This window comes from Myzus persicae, unplaced genomic scaffold (assembly GCF_001856785.1).
Source record: "Myzus persicae strain clone G006 unplaced genomic scaffold, MPER_G0061.0, whole genome shotgun sequence".
NCBI lineage: Eukaryota > Metazoa > Arthropoda > Insecta > Hemiptera > Aphididae > Myzus > Myzus persicae.
In genome coordinates, this window is record NW_019103785.1 from 95,781 (window position 1) to 113,448 (window position 17,668).

Sequence of the window (17,668 nt, forward strand, 5' to 3'; positions counted from 1 at the left end):
GTATGGAAACTCTTGCCCCGCCGGTTATGTGATAATATGCGTAATGCAGACACTTTGGGTATAATAATATCGACTTAAAGGTCTCTTCGATTAGGTATTCTAGATGGTTTTCGTCACTGATTCCCGTGAAAACTATGTAAACAAAAAAAAAACCGGTCAAGTATCAGCTCCACTCGGAAGTAGATGTAAACGTATATTTTAATGTTGTATATTGATATGACCTTAGACCATATTAAAAGGTAGGTAGGTTGATAAAAAATTACTCAATATAATCATTCAGATAGGTATCATTATGAGAATTCATAATTATCCACATACCACACGGTACATATTATCATTATTCGAATAAAATACGTAGCCTGTAAGGGGTTGCTCATATTTTATTTTATTCCTATGGTGAAAACAAATTTGAGGTAATGGAAGGGGAAGTTAATATTACTAAGGGCGATTAAAGATTAATTAGTTATCATATTTATTAAGGAGGCTTATTCTAAGTATTATTTAACCGTATTGATCCCAACCTTTTCAAACGGTAAATTGAAGTACATATTGCTTAAACGATTTTGAATGTATTTCGTAAATAAAATAAAATAATAAAAAAATGTATAAAACACAAAATATGAATAAAAATAACATTATTATAAAACTAATACATTCCGTTTCCGCTCAGAATCAAATACCGAGTAGCGTTTCTCGACACGTTATGAGAAATCGTGCTGTTGACTACAAATAAACAGTGTTAATCCTTAAACTGTGCAGTGCACTTAAAAATATGTCATAATATACATAAATATTCGTGGAAAATGCCCATAATATCTCACCTATATAGTGTATTACACTCGAATGGAAACTCATACGAGTGATCGGTGTAAGCCATCCGTGTAAAAACTTGTATTGGTGTAAGGTTTTAGGTTCTGAGCGGCGATGGTCTTACAATGTTGTGTGTTTTATTTGTGTCTGAAAACACTTCTTCTAGTGGAAATCGACTTCAAGGTAATTTTTGCTTGTAAAATGGATCTGGTTTGTGCGTGGGGGCTTCAAAAGTGTTATTTTATAATCAAAAAAATAATTTAAAAAAAAAAACGATATTGTTTTTTTTTTTGGAAATCAACAACGAATTGTACAGCCGTGAAGTTTTTAGTAAATATTGTATGTAAAATGCTTTTCTATAAAATTATTGAATTTTTTTAAAATATTATGTTGGATATTTTTTTAGCTATTTAGACTTTTGACTTTTTTGGTTTTTATTTGACATATTATAGATAAAGTAAACGATTTTATTATTTCTAACTTTTATCCTTAATACAAGGTTTCTAACATTCGTTTTTTAAAGTAATTAATAATTAATATCAAACACTTAATAATTATTGTTCTCGTCGTAAAATGTACGCGGGCATTAGGTCAAGTTTGTTCTGCTAAATACGTCAAACCGCGTCGTTCGCTGTAACTATCTTGGTCGCATTTTCTTTTCACCTATTTCGAGTATTGTCGACTTTGTACAAATTCTGAAAAGGCTATTAAATAATTCAATATCATGTACAAATACTAATTCATACTCTGTTTTACAAATGGCACTATTCTGAAAACTATTTTAACTGCCTGTGCATTTTAATTTAAATGCCTTTGATGTATTATAAATATTATGGCCGTGTTGGACTATTTCACGCGTCGTTAATACCCATGTCAATAAATATTAATTGTTTTTCTACGAAACTGTAATAATAATAATATTATATTCCATAAAATACCGAACATTATTTTTTTTTCCATCTAAGTCAATGTACCATGCATATACCTGTAAATTAAGTATGAATACTAGTATACAAGTAGAATGCTAACATTTTCAGAATTTTTTTTTTTATTAGTGTGTACAAGTCTGTGGGTAGTAAGTCATGTATATGATATTTAGATAAATTGTCAATAACTGTTACACTACTTGATTATTGCAAAAAATCGAATGATGTTATTTATTTATTTATTTTTTTTGAATTAAGCTGCGGCAACTATGGCCATTGGCAACAAAGAGTATAACTCTAAATTATTTACATGTTATATAAGTTACATATTAAATACTATTGATAAGGTTGGACTTAATAATAAAGGTTATCATGTGTCTTATGTTGTCTGGGTGGAGGGCTTCTGACAGAATGTTTGAAATGCCTGTTTCTCGTCTAACCGTTTCTTATGAAAGGCATTCAGTTATGATGTGTTTGATTGAGAAAGGAGTAGGTCTTCCTCCTTCATCAGATACTGGTGGGTTATCGATGTATGTCCCATACGAATTCTGTTAAATTATGTTATTATTGACCTCATTGAGACGCATTTCCCGAGAAATTAATGATATTGTCCATCGAATTTCAAATTCATAATTTTTTATGGAATTGTATTGTATAATATAAACAATTGCGTTAAATCCGGATGAAAATAAATCTCACCTATTTTTGCCGGAAATTCTTTGGCGTCTTATTCGAACAAGTTCTTAAGTCACAAACCATGTTTGTATATTCTCAAAGGAGTGTAATGCCTATAATTAACCTTAGTTTGCACCGACCTGGAAGGAAGTAACGTTTTAAGTGGTCGAGGTAGAAGATTTGTTTTCCCAGTCTGTCACTCGCGTAACGTATAGCCAGATGAATCGTGGTTCGTACTTCCATGATTATTACTCCCAAGTTGAGTTTAAGGTGTAAGTGTACATATATATATTATATAAAGCGAATAATTAAAATGATCGAAAAGAAAAATATTCTTGACTTTTGTTCGATGGTTTATATTTTTCTTACATAGATTTTATTTTTAAACTATTGTTTTTTTAATAAAAATGATTTTTAAATGAATATGTGCCCGTTAAATGTAAATATGTAAAGGTGGATTCAAACTTCGTAGTAAAACTCAATAACTGAATTGTTGGAGTATCAGAATCGTGAGAGTGTAGATGTAATATAATATATTATGCCACTCATGTAAGACAGGCTAACTAAATAATCTATTGTCGTTAAACGAATATCTTAAAATCCGGTTGTAAAGATTAGGGTGCAGTTCGACAAAATATAAAAAAAAGCTTTTATATAATCATATATTATTTTGTTCAGGGTATAATATTTGTTCGGTATTGAACTATGGCTAATGTATGAATAATATTTGAATAAGTGTACGTTACTTTTAAATTCCCCTGACAGATATGCATACAAAACCATCGACTACTATAAAAACCGTTCTAAAAGTAACCGAAAACGATTACTATGTTTGCTATAAGTTGACTACAAACTTTTCGCTATCAGTTGAAGCATTGCATTTTAGAACCACGACTTATAAATAGAAGTAAGAATCATACATCTCGTACAGTAAGCATACAAATCACCGGTGCGATGACACTACATGTGTACTATAAGGTATGTAGCTTAAATAAAGAATTCAAAAGTTGTTAGAATATAGCAACTTTTATAATGTCATTTTTTATTATGCCAACTACAAATAATTTTAATAAACAAATATCATATAATATAAACTGTTCATAATCAATTATAAATTATTAGAGGTTGGATTTATATTCTCTCAAAATCCTTAAAATATGATGTTTTTATGTCACATAAAATAGGCAACATATTCTCTTAATATTCTTTTAAAATACTAGATATACGATTTTTATGTCCTTAAATATGTGAAATATTATTTTAATATTAAAAAAAAAATTCAGGTTAAATTTTTTTTTATTAATTTGGTTTTCATTATATTTAATTAAATTAATTTTCCAATAACAATTAATAACTATTTATTGTTTGATGGATAGTCGCGACAGCTAACGAAATAACCGATGTGCTATAGAAATTGATAAGGAATACTTGGAGATTAATTTTTATTAAAGACCAGAAATAAATCATTTAGTGAACAATGTATTTATCAAAGTGCTGATATACATGAAATATGTTCATTGTATGCCTTATATTAACAAAATATTGTCAAATATTCCCTAACCCTTAAAATATTCTTTTTTATGCAAAATAAATTTTTTCATGTGAATTCTGTGTTTCATGATTCGCGGGTTTTTCTTCCATTTAACTACATAGGCTAGAAACAAATATGTAAAATCATACAAATCCGACCTCTAGTAATCAAAAATTAAATTATTATAGGTAGCTCATTTAGTCATATGAATGTATAAAATATATAAAATAAATAAATAACCTTTATAGCATAAATATAAAAGTATATTATAAAATAATAGTATAATATTTAATAACACAATGTCTCTCAAAAGAAGATACGAAGTCGTAATAAATCGCCTCAGAATAGGTCATACACACCACACACATGGCCACTTTATGAAAAAAGAACCACCAAAAATATGCCTTATACATGCGTATATACAATTTCAATCAAACATAACCTTACCGAATGAAAGAGGCCCGATAAAAAGACATACCGGAACATCTTCACCACACTACTATGTTGTTTTAATTTTATATTTACTAATTTTAATGAAAAAAAAAAACATGTCAAATATGAAGGAGCATCTTGTACGGGGCACAAATTCAGACCATTGAATCTCGATTATCACGTTACTGAATTTAAATGTGGATAAAAAAATATTTAAAAAATAATAGTGTAAACTGTTTAGACGATTTTTCTAGAAGTTGACCAAAACCCATTAATAACATATTATTATGCTGGTTCGAATAATATTTGAATGTTTACGAACGCCATAAGAATGATTGTAGTTATGAAATGAGTGTAAAATGTAAATAATCAAATTTAACAACTGTCACGTCTCTTTCTTACGGTACAGCCGCGATTTCAAAGGGAGTGAATACTTACGTACAATAATAATAATAAATCCGAGCAGCCAACCGTGGCCTAACATCCACCATTATTGTTGCTTTTCTCCCGGAAAAATTGTTTTCCCGGCTCAAGTAGCCGTCCGTCCGAGTGTCGACGTTGCATGTCGAAAATACTATTAAATACAATTTCGAGTATAAAATAACATACATAAACAACAAGTGGTGTGCAATATTTAAATGCACAATACTCGACCATATAATATATATATGTATATACATATAAATATAATTATTAAATATTGATTGTTTTCGAGCAGCTTAGGCGGGGAATAGTTTTCAGTGTACATAATTTTTAATGAGATAAAAACGTTAAGACATAGTATACATTGGACTTCAACGAACCGGGTAACTCTAAAGTCACATTTATTTTAATTAAATTTTAGAAATTTAGCTGTTAGTTGAATAATAATTTGAAATCGATTGTTTTTTATGAAAGGCCGCTGGACTAAATTGACATTCTTTTTTGTTTATTTGTGTTTATTTGTGTTTTTTAATTTTATTGTTTTCAAAATGCCTTTTTTCTAATTATAAATACAAACTACCTAACAGCATTTGCAATTTTATCGAGTACCACATAATATTATGTTTTTTTCAAATATATTATTAAGGCACTCTTAATAAAGGAGTATTTATTAATATTTTCTTTTTTTTTTTTAAATATTTTTCCTGTGTTTGTTCATATTTTTAAAACGTCGATCCCTTTTGGTACCATAATTGTACGTAGCTTTTATTATTATGGCAGTTCACAATTCATTTTATCTCTTCAGTACACGTATGCAAAAGTGAAGACTTAAAATAATAATTACGACCAGTAATCTATTGAGTGTTCATAACGTCAATTTTTTCAGAAAAAAATTCACATTTTGCAATGTATGTGAATTCAAATCAAGTATTTGCAATAACAAAAAAAATCATCTATAGTTTAAAGGTTTAACTTAGGATGTAATTTAAAAAAGGCAAACCTAATCAAAATATGCAACAATGAATTAAAAAATATTATGATTATTTTTAAGACTTTTTTCATAGGATTTTATTTTAAATTTTTGAACTACATATATTATACTATATATAGTTATTGTTCCTGTCAAACATATAAATCCACGACAAAAGTTGTTTTAAATTTATTTTATTTTACTAATAATATCAATATTTTATTATAAATATAAACTAATTTTTTTCATATAACTACTTTGTTTGCTCTCTAAGTACTCATCCTATATGATAATAATAATAATATTAACAATATATTACATAAAATAGTGAAATCACAATGGTTAATTTAACTGCAGATGGTAACATTTAGCTGTGAATAAGAATACATGAAATATTATTATGATAACATTTTTATTTTTAAAATGCTTATTTCGATTCGTTTAAGTTCTCTAAAAATTTCTTTTCGTATTTTCCCTCTGGATCAAAAAATTTGGAAATTTGTTCGTACTCATTTGGACGTCGAGCTTTCATCGCGTCCATAGCTTTTTTCATCATGTTCTTTTGTTCTTTATTACACGATGAACAACTATCTTTGACTAGCATAGGTACCATTTCTGAAAAAAATCCAAACATACAAATTAGTATTATGCAACTGTAAATTACGCTAATTTTTTCGAAGACGGATAGATATGCTAAAGAGAAAACAATGGATGATGTCCATCTACTCAACGGATATAATGAGTTAGTTTCTTAGTAAGAATCATAATCAACTGGGAATAATATAGTACCTACACGACTTCTGATTTTGACAAAGAATAATTTTTTACCACAATGGTTAATAGTTATAAGAAACAATAATAGATTATCAACTTGGTACTGAAATCGAAGGCATACACATATTTAAATATCGACGTTAATATCGTACGTTTAAAAATCTACCAATCGAAATTGTATTTAAAAAAAAATCATCACATTATCCAGGGTTGTCACTTCCAGAAATTTTGGAGAAGATTCAGGGAATACAAAAACTGGCAAAAATTACAACTTTTTTTAATAATTATTTTTTTCTCTTGTTATCAAAATGCATTTATGTCTCTTAATTAATGTATTTTTTTTATATGTATAACTATATTAATTTATGTATTTTACAAATTTATAAATGCATTATAAAATTCTACTTTACAAAAGGATAGTTGTTATATTTATGTCCATTATTAGGTCCATGATTATGTTTTTAGCAGAAAAAAAATAGTAATTTTGTTCAGAGTAAGTACTCACCTATACAGCTAATGGATATATATATATATAAAGATAGTACTCAACTACTGATGAAACCTTTTTAAGTAGTTTTTAGATTCTGAGGGCAGAAAGGAAAATAAAAAAAAATCGAAAAAGTCACAAAAATTCTTTGTTGATACCTTTGACAGTGATATTTTGAATGTTTAAAACTGTTGACAATTTTAAAGAAGTAATTAAAGGCTCATTTATATTTAATACATTGTATTTAATTTACCCTTAATTATTATTAACAGTTATCAAAATATATTTGTTGAAATAAATTGTTATTTAGTACCTACCTACAATAATAAATAATATTAAATCTTGTGTTTGTTCATTGTGTTTTGTTAATACCTTACGAACAAGAGAATTACAATGGGACCCATTGATGTCAACAATATAGCTTGAATTCTGCCTGATACGTCGATAGTAAACAATATATTATATCCCAATTCTAGAAACCTTTTTTTTTATGTTTATAAGCAGTGTAGTAATTGTGCATTTTTAAATGGAAATTTCGAAAAATACTTGAATATTTAAATTAAGAACACTATTATTTAGCTTTATGACCAGTAGGCTATAATTATTCATTCTTGAAATTACTGAACGATTTCCTTGAATTTCCACACGTTTTGCGAATTTTTCATCCCTACATATTATAGCAATTATGTAGAGGTTTTTTTTTTATTTACTACTTTATTACTATATTAACTAAAATAACAATTTTTCGAACATAAATCAAGTAATGAATTGTATTATTGTCGAAGATCACACGATTGAAGTATGACCTTTGTTTATTTTGAATGCATATACGTTTCCGTAACAAACTACCACAATGTCTCATAAATATAATAACCGTAAAAATGATGAGAATATAGTCTTTTTGAGTTAAACGTGTGCAGTTTTAATACCCAGCTGAACAAGCTTTGCATACTTATATAATCCCCTTTATTATATTATCGTGTATATACATAAAATATTACATAGGTAGTACATAAAACCGGCAACAGTTCAGTTTAATTTTTGATTACTTTTGCTGTGTCACATAATCTATATTGGAGGCACAGGGTATTATAAATTATTAATTTTGTGATAATTCACTGAATCTTTATTTAGTGAAAAATATTAATCCGAATATTATTATTGTTAGGTATTATACTCGCCGTAAAATCTTACCAATAATCGTATTAAATGTTGACATTTTTTTCATAAAACATTAATTTTACGACGCGGTTCCGTTAACACGATATTAATGCAATATATAACATGGTTAACCATAATGATGTGTACCCCTACCCCATCAAGTTAAATAACAATAGTGTTCATATCAAGTGACAAATTGTAATAATAGTAACTACACTCAGTGGACGTGTTACACGATCAATCTCGGTAATCAATCATCTTAACTACTGAGCGAGTTTTTAATCATGTGAATATTAAACAAATGGAACTTTTTACAATCGATTAAATAGAGTTTAAAACGTCTATCGGAGTTTTGTTTTTCTCTTAATACAAGAGTTACGTCTAGCGTAAAGATCAGTATAAGAAGTTGTGTACAAGTATAAAAGTAGGATCCCGTCCGGGTCGTTAGCCAATAACAAGCGAAATGTCTTTGCTTGTTCATTCGAGTTTGCCCTAAACTTCTCCTAGGTTGAGAATTGGAACTGCAAAACTGTTAGTTTACTATTCGTTCGTTGCGTATCTAAACATTCCGTACTACATAATAACGGTTTTATACTGAATTTGTTTAAACTTTGAAAAAACAAATCGCGTATTTTTATCCAACCGAATTACATGTTACACTACCGGTATATTTTATTATTCTTTCTTCGATTATTGTGATTGTCGGTTGAACTTAACTACACGAATTCAGTAGGTGATCTCAAACGGTCCACCCAACATCCGGAAAAATTTTCTCATTCAGAGTTAGGTTCACGCAAATCGGAATCCAAAGGTACTATATCTTAAAAAATGAACATTTTCAGTAGAGAAATTTTAAACTTCATACTGTAATGTCTCCCTGCGTAATTAACCGTTTTTAATGATTGTCAAATCTTAAAATTATCAAAGTGTTGCTCTGCGTTAATCGTTGAAATTTGTTTTTATTCTCACTAAAACTTAACATAAAAATAAAAAAACCAAAAGTATCAAAAATATATGTTCCACAGATAGAAGCTTTTGATTGTACTTTATTCTGAATTAGATGTAGGTTTTTAGTATGATGTTACCAATTTTAAAAAATACAAAAATTGACATCGAATTTTTTTTTAATTAGATAACTTAATTTATAACTTTATAAGACGTTTTTTTGCCTGTAGATATCAAATCAGTGACGGATTTTAACGTACCTAGTAAACGTTCCTATGTTTTTGTATGTTTTTAATTTGTTACTAAATCGACACCCTACAACTTGATTTATTAAATGTTACTAAAATAAGTGGTCTTTTGATTATCTTGTCAATACAAATTATCGAATTTAAATAATATTATGTTTACAGCAAACCGTAATGATTGATGACTAAAATGTCAGTATATTGAAATATTTATTGGCTATGCTTACAAATGGCTTTACATAATTTATTCAAATTATTTATACACTCACAGCTTACGCAATAACCATGCAAAGTTTAACATGAAATATAAATTTACTGAAATGCATATAATATATACTAATTATTACTAAATACACCACATAAATGTGCATATTTCTACTGTATAGTTTATATAGCTACCGAAGTCGTCCCACTTTCAGTAATGACGTGTCACCCGCACTTCACACACTCTTACTTTTCATTTCCCTGAGTTGGCCCGTGCACGGTCCTTCATTCAGAAAGCATTTGACGTTGTTCGACATCAACCTGTTGTTGTTCAGTATTTGGTCGATGTCGACTTTCTCCATCATCGACAAAAATTTTTTGAGCTCCTCCTGGTTGACAGGATGAAGGTCTACGTCCTTGTCAGCCACCTTTGCGGCATCATCATCTCCTTCGGTCACGGAGTACGACACACCCACCACGGACATGAGCACGAACACGGAAACAAACAGTTTTGAGACCATATTGTTATTATATTTCGGTGTACACTTAACTCGCACAGACTACGTTTGCGAGTGTAGAAGAATCTCGGATGAAGTTGAAACAATCTGTAAAATAGCCATACCGTCGCGTGGCCGTATTTATACACACCTTTTATGCGCCAGTCCAATTTTCGAGGTCGAGTGTTGATCATCATCTGGTCCGGACGATGGTGGAAAATTAATCCAATTAAAATCCTATCATCTACGTGGTATTTCACAAAGTTTGATAGGAATCTCGCGACCTCGAGTACACAGATAACAATAATATATAGGTATACCATTTATAATATTCTTGTCGTCCAACACCAATTGCATTAAATTATTTTAATCGTGAGTTGTAATTTATTATTTTTATAAAAAAAATTATATACCTTCATTAGATACGCGAACTAGCTGCACAATACATTTTTCATCCTCCACATAATATGCGTATTATATTATATTTACGCCATGCGCAACGATCGTATAATGAGTCGACTCGATGGCCAATGATAACAGTTTATAATTATAGTAATGTGCAATGAGACTTCCGTTGTGTTGATGATCATGCCGTACCGATCGTTTTACTGTGATAAATAATATAAATTGAAAGTAGTAGTTTTTGGTGTTCTTGACAATTTTTTTATTTTAAAAATACAAACAATAATTTTTGAGTTGTTTATTTTTGTTATTAAACATTTAAATTATTGCATGGCTGAATATACCAGTACGTGACCTTTTCTCAGTTTTATTAGAACATAAAAAAAATATGTATACAAATCGACTTAAAAAACACAATTTACAAACAACGTTTTTAAAATACTTTATAATTGTTTATATTTTGTGCACTAACTACCAAAACAAATTTGGGAAATTAAAACCTTTTTTAATACAAACAAAACATAATTTGTGTGTAAAGTTGGTAGAAATTTTATTTTTTTGTTTCATTTCCTACTTAATTCATAATTATCAATGATTTAAAAATAATCACAGATCATTTTAATTTATTTGGATCAAAAATATTATCCTACTTTTCAATGTGAAATAAAAAAAAAGATGGTTTTAATTTATTTTTAGTTGTATTGATACTACCTTTCTATTTTTAATTTATAATTTATATAATTAACGTAAAAAATATGTTTATTTTAAAAATAATATTATTTATTCATTGCATTGGTAAATAATCATAACATTAAAGTATTCACATACCTATTGTTGATTTATTTGATTTCGACTTTTGGTATTATTAAATATATTATATATTGTAATGTAAACCTACAATTCTAATGTATACATGTTTTTACAAGGATTTATTAAATTCCTTCGAAATTAATTCGATAATTAAAATACATAAAATCATTTTTTTCTTGAGTAAACACAAAAATAATCTAATTATTTGTTAAATAAGTGCTTATAGTAATATATTATAATACATTCCCTTAGATGTTGTTTATGGATTAGTATAGGTACTAAGAAAATTAATTTTCAGTAAAAAAAATTGTATTTTAACATTTTGTTATGTCTTCAATAACAGTGTAAGCACTAAGTAAGAGTATTAACAAATAAATACAAAATTGTGTTAAGGATTATTTAAAAAATTGCCAACCTATCATAAAATAATGCTTAACTCCTTAATATTATTATTGTGTGTGATTAAAATCATCTATTCAAATCACTCTAAATCAAAAAGTAGGTACTTTTAAAATTAAAATAGGTAATAAAGAAATATTTACTATAATATCGCTATGTCACTATTTAAAATCAAATATTTATGAAGTTGTATTCTAGTTTTTAAACTAAATTAAAGCGTAGTATAAATTATTTACTAAGTTATATAACTAGGAACTAAATTTAGTAAAAAAAAGTTAATAATTAATAAGTCAATGAAAATAATTTGTGAATAATATGTATTCATTTTGAAGAGTTCAAGCAACATTGCATTTTAAACTTATATAATTATCGATTTATAAAACTAAAATAAATTTTTTTCTTTGTGATAAATTTTTATATTATATAATAGACAATAGTTGATGCATAATGATGTTACAAAATCATATAATTATTAATTTATCGCAGTTAAAATACTTTTAAACTATTTTAACAATAATAATTATATTTTTGTTTTTTAATAATTACTTCAAAATTAATTAATTAGAAGTTTGTAGTTTCAATTATTGATAAACAAACACAATCTGTCAAGAAATTAATAATTTTTTCTTATTTGTAAAGGCAAGAAAATATTGTAAATAATATTTAGTTTTTATTATTATTTTCGTTTAGATTGAGGTAGTTCAAACTTTGTCGTGATAATATCTTCGATATTTTCTCCTTATAATGTAATAAAAAAACTATAAATAGTTATTTTTTTTTATTTTCATGGGGAACTTTATTTTTATTTTCATGAAACCGATATATATTTTGTTTAAAATCTCAACTGACATTTTATCGGAAGAATCCAATCGAACATTTGAACTGTAAAAATATTATTTTAAATGATATATTATTATAGATTGCCTATACAGAATTCATATTTATTTTTTTAACCTAAAACGCGGACAAAACAGGTTTTTATTCTGGATTTGATATTTTTTTAAACTACCTATCACGCTATACGTAAACATTCAGACTTTGTGATACACTTTTTTGGGGCAGTCTTTATTCTTATGGATTGTTGTAATATATATATATTTTAAATTATTTAGGTATGTAAAAGTATGTAAAAGTATTCAGTTAAAATAAAGTAATATTATCTGAAAATATTTTTTAAGTTACGTAATATGAAACAACAAAACATTATTTTGTTTGGTTAATGAGTGTAAATTATTATGTAACAAAAAAAAATATATTCATGGGTAGGTTATTATTGTCTTTTAAAAAAATATATATTTTGAAATAAGATAAATATTTCAAAAGTAAACAAGCTTCCTTAAAATAATAGATATAATTGGGGTAGCATTTATTAAACATAAAAAGTCCGGAATCTTTTGTCAATTATTATGACAGTATTTTGATATAATGAAACAGTACAAAATGTGATCAATCCTTCAATGTTTTATGTGATAAATTATAATTGGTTTTAATTGTGTAATGACCAATTAAATAAAAAAATTAAGTTATTCTAATTTATGCTATTTTTTTCTTTAACTGGAAATAACATAAAATATACACAAATAAATAATTGCCCTAAAACTAATTTCCGTCAGTTTGAGCGTCTCCGTTTCATTAGCCGGTAATGTAATAAGCGCGACGCCGTTTTGTGCTACTCGGAATACCCTTCTATATTCATCATTATCCAAATGGGACTTGGTAGTATTATCGTTTTAAAATTAAAACTTTAAGTATTATTTAAGTTTATGGGAACTTTTTTTACACACGAGTGTAAAATAATAGGATGAATCTACAGATATAGGTAATATCTTTGTTTATATCGTGTATAACTTACTATTACTTACCGTATAGCCAATATTGGTAGCATTAGTGATACATTACCAGTACACATCTAGTGGTATTAGCTTGAAAATATTATTTAACATTTAATGTCTCAACACAACAAAATTGATGTTTTCTAGGACGTATCACCTGTTACGCAATAACATAAATTTATTATAATAGATAATATTTGTTTTGAATTTATTATTACATCCAAATTATTCAGATATAGCACATGGCTATATAATTCCTTCAAAACAAATGTTCATCAACCATAGTGTACCTACATAAATATTAACAGTCGCATAAAACAATATTATTATGACTATTATCGTCGAAATACCAAAGAATAAGGCAAAAATAGTATTTTTTCGATCATGTTGTATTATTATAGAATATACATAATAGTATAGTAATTTTATAAAAGGTTTAATCTGTTCACTTTAGAATCATTATTTTGTTATAATAGATACATATATATACTTATAACGTTTTGATATAGAAACGAACGTTACAAAAATAAAAATAAATGGTCAGATAAAAATTCATGACCTTCCGGAAAATGTCTTTACAGTACGTAGGTACGTACAAAAAAAAGAAGAAACCAACAGTCAGATGGTTAGGAATTGGGATGGAATAAGAATAAAACGTGAATAACACAATATCGCTAGCTAGATATCGGAGACAGTGAATAGAAAATCGTACCATAACAAAAAAAAAAAACACTTTTGTCGTATCTCTGTTAAAAAACCAAAGAATTCTTTGACAATTTAATAATTACGTTCCATTCAGTGTTTGAACCTTCATTTCAATTTGCAGTCTAGAGTATTTCTTATTCTTTTAATTTAAAATTTCGAATAACTATAATTGTAATCATTAATGGCACCATATAATACCAGTAATTGAACCACTGATTCGTCGTCTAAATATAATTAATAAATTATAATATAAAGCTCTTCATAATATGAGATAATATTTTATGTGGTGTCATGGTGTTTTTTTTTTTTTTACATTTTTCGATCCTTAGTATAAAAAGGTTGTTCGTTGTGATTTTAGTTTGAACTTATGTTTTTGAATACTCAACTGTGCAACGGACCAATACGAACTTTGCCAAGATTCACTTTTCAGTTTCCTTCAATGAAAAAATAATATTATAAATGTGAATATGTGTGCTTAAAAAAAAAATTAAAAACGAGTTTAAAAACATCGAAATTCTCACTTGGAATTTTCAGAGTATATTTTAATTATAACTTAACCACGATAATAATTATAACCGTATGCAATTTATTTTTCAAACTAAAAAGCGAATTTTTTTCAACTTTCAAGTCAAATGATCTCGACGTTGGTTTCGTATACATTGCACAGATTGCACGAACCTGTGTGTAATGTGTAAATGAATATGGTATAATTCAAAATATTATATTTAATACAGCAGGGTGGTCGTTTATTCATATGGTTATTTATTTTTCCAAAATGCGTGGGACAATATCTTTTAAATTATTTTATGTCATATGTGAAAGTAATATTGGTGAATTTTGGAAAGTGTTACTCAACCCCTTACCGTGCCGCATTATGGTTGAAATATGGCAAAATAGGGAAACTTTATTATATTTCGAAATTGTTTCAAATATAACACATAAAGTAAGTAAAATATTAATTATAGAGAATAACGTTATCTGAAAAAAAATGGAGCAATAAATTAATATCTCATAAATATAGTATTATTTTATGTGAAAAATAATAAAACACAAACATATTTTTTTTATGTTATTTGAATATAATATTTGACGAATGATTGGAGTTACATTAATGAAATTGGTAATTTTTTTATAATGATCGTTAATTAGTATGGAATTAGTTTCCAAAATATGTGCATGTGTGACTGTGTGAAACATAAACAGTTGAATGTTTTTACCAATTAATTGTAAAATGGATAATTTATAATTTAGATTTTTTTATGCTTTATAGTTTCACCTAAAAAGCGATAATAATATGTTATTACAATTTGAAACTGATTTTTCTCAGTCAGAGTTTTAATGGCTACAATAAGGTTTTGGATATATGGACAACACGTAAATTCTATTTTTTTAAATGTTTAATATACTGTGGAAATTGCTCACAACGAAATATTTATGAAAACTGGAAACAAATCAGCTCATTATTTCTAAGCTTTTAAATAATAATTCCTCTATAATATAAACTTTGTTTTCATTTCCCATGGTAATATGGGAGTTACGCTATTTATAGTGCCTATCTAATATAATGTACTTAGATGTTTGTCGTACCTATTACCCATTGTCACACTGATATAGCTATATCATATTATTGTGTTTCGCTTTTCTTTCTCGTATTCTGCTTTGAAATATATTGTTTGGATAAAATCTCAATTTCATTACATTTATGTTCAAATTTTAGTTGAATTTATCATAGTAATTCGATACTAATTGAAAATATTAGCGAAACAAAAGTGCTATTACTTTGTATTCTACAGTAAACTTACACATTTTTTCCGGTGAAGTAGAATGTATTTATTTGTGAAATTACTATCTCAATTTTGATGATTAATTAAATACTATCGGATACTATAATAACGTTAATATTGTAATATGGTTAAACGCGATAATTAGGTTTTTGAATTCCTGCAAAAGCTTAGAGATATTGATTGATAACGTATGTTGATATTATCACTCACCCTGTATATAAGACCATATAATATATATATATTATAATATATTTTATCTACATTTAGATGACAAGCAGAGACCTTCCGTAAGTTCGTGCATTTGCATATTCATTACTTTGCGATCGTATAATCCCGCGGGTTTAAATCCTCTTTAAAGCATTACCAATAAAATAGTAAATTTCATTTCTCGTACTTTCTATATTCGAGAACTAAACAAACCGTCGAGCAAATTAAAAAGCGATTCGTGGAACACTGACGAGCGAAGTACCCCATAAATCCACGGGTGTGTGATATCGTCTGTACACACGCTGTTCACAGCAATATTATAATACAGGTGCGACGTGCAATTATTAAAACTTTTAAAATGTTTTATTCGAACAAGGGGTTATAGCAGAACGTCATTATCACACGTATGTCAACCGTGGCATAGACAGCCGTGGAATTGACGATAAAAATTGATGGACGTGGTTTAAACAGCTATAGAGTCTCTGACGTTTTCGAATTTCCCGATCCCGTCTGACAACCATCGTAATAATAATAATAATAATATCATAATCTCTTCGATCGCACTCGCAACATTCACCACATATTGAGCGGTCCTGGCACACATTATATAATATCATATATCGAATATTATTATGTCGATACATCAGCAATATTCGCGTATATATAATACCCGTAATACGTCATAGTTGGTAATCTGTCGATTATTTCTTAGAGATTACTATGAAAATAACCTCAAGCGCCACCCTTCGTCCTTCGTCCTTCTTCGTTCCGACCACTCACCTTATATGAATGTATCTATTATTATTATTATTATTATTGTTGTTGTTGTTTCCATCGGTCCAATTAGTAGAATTAATCTTTTAAATTAGCGTGGAGCTTATTTAACTAGGCTACGCGCGAGCTTACAATAATTTCAGTAGTACGATTTCGTGATTTATAATCAAAATAACGTATTACACGTGTATTACTATTATTATTACATGTGCACGAGTGCGTGTGATCAGAGTTCGTATATTACTATTATTATTATAAAACCCTCTTCGCGTTATTCGCACAACATACAATATTAGGCGAATTCCACGAGTTTATCGCGAATCCACGGACACGTATAATAGGTACCTATATAGTGGTCCGGCCGTAATGACACTAAACCCGGGCGTACAATACCGGACGCGTACTTTACAGTAGTTTATAGTGTCACGGCACCAGGCAATGTATGGAATTATTATTGTCCAGTGCAAACGATTCGTGATTTGTGTATAATTTATAGTTTTCCACGCACCGTGAACATATATAAATATATATATAGTAATACCCAACGCTACAGTATATGGTATCACCGAACCTCCGACGACGGGCACGTGATTTAACGGATAACTTATATAGTTTTATAATATAATATATGAAGACCCCCCTTGGGTTCAATTTCATATTTCTAGCCATCTCGGG

At 27.8% G+C, this 17,668-nt stretch overlaps 2 protein-coding genes across 2 annotated transcripts in view; one reads left to right on the forward strand and one right to left on the reverse strand.

Annotated features, from left to right (window-relative positions):
* LOC111035303 (lachesin-like) overlaps positions 1-17,668 on the forward strand; it is a 184,961-nt gene that overhangs the window by 27,223 nt on the left and 140,070 nt on the right. The window lies entirely within an intron of this gene.
* Positions 5,950-10,214, reverse strand: LOC111035304 (putative odorant-binding protein A10). The gene is made up of 2 exons (XM_022316869.1): positions 9,834-10,214; positions 5,950-6,382 (listed from the first exon to the last, which is right to left on the reverse strand). Exons 1-2 carry the CDS (start codon positions 10,102-10,104, stop codon positions 6,195-6,197), a joined length of 459 nt encoding a protein of 152 aa, XP_022172561.1. The 5' UTR covers positions 10,105-10,214; the 3' UTR covers positions 5,950-6,194.

Bases quoted from the DNA above. Each gene is read 5' to 3' on its own strand.
- LOC111035304 (XM_022316869.1), bottom strand. From the start codon at position 10,104: ATGGTCTCAAAACTGTTTGTTTCCGTGTTCGTGCTCATGTCCGTGGTG. The intron at 6,383-9,833 runs GTAAGAGTGTGT...GATTTTTTTCAG, and splicing joins CCAACTCAGGGAAATGAAAA to AAATGGTACCTATGCTAGTC.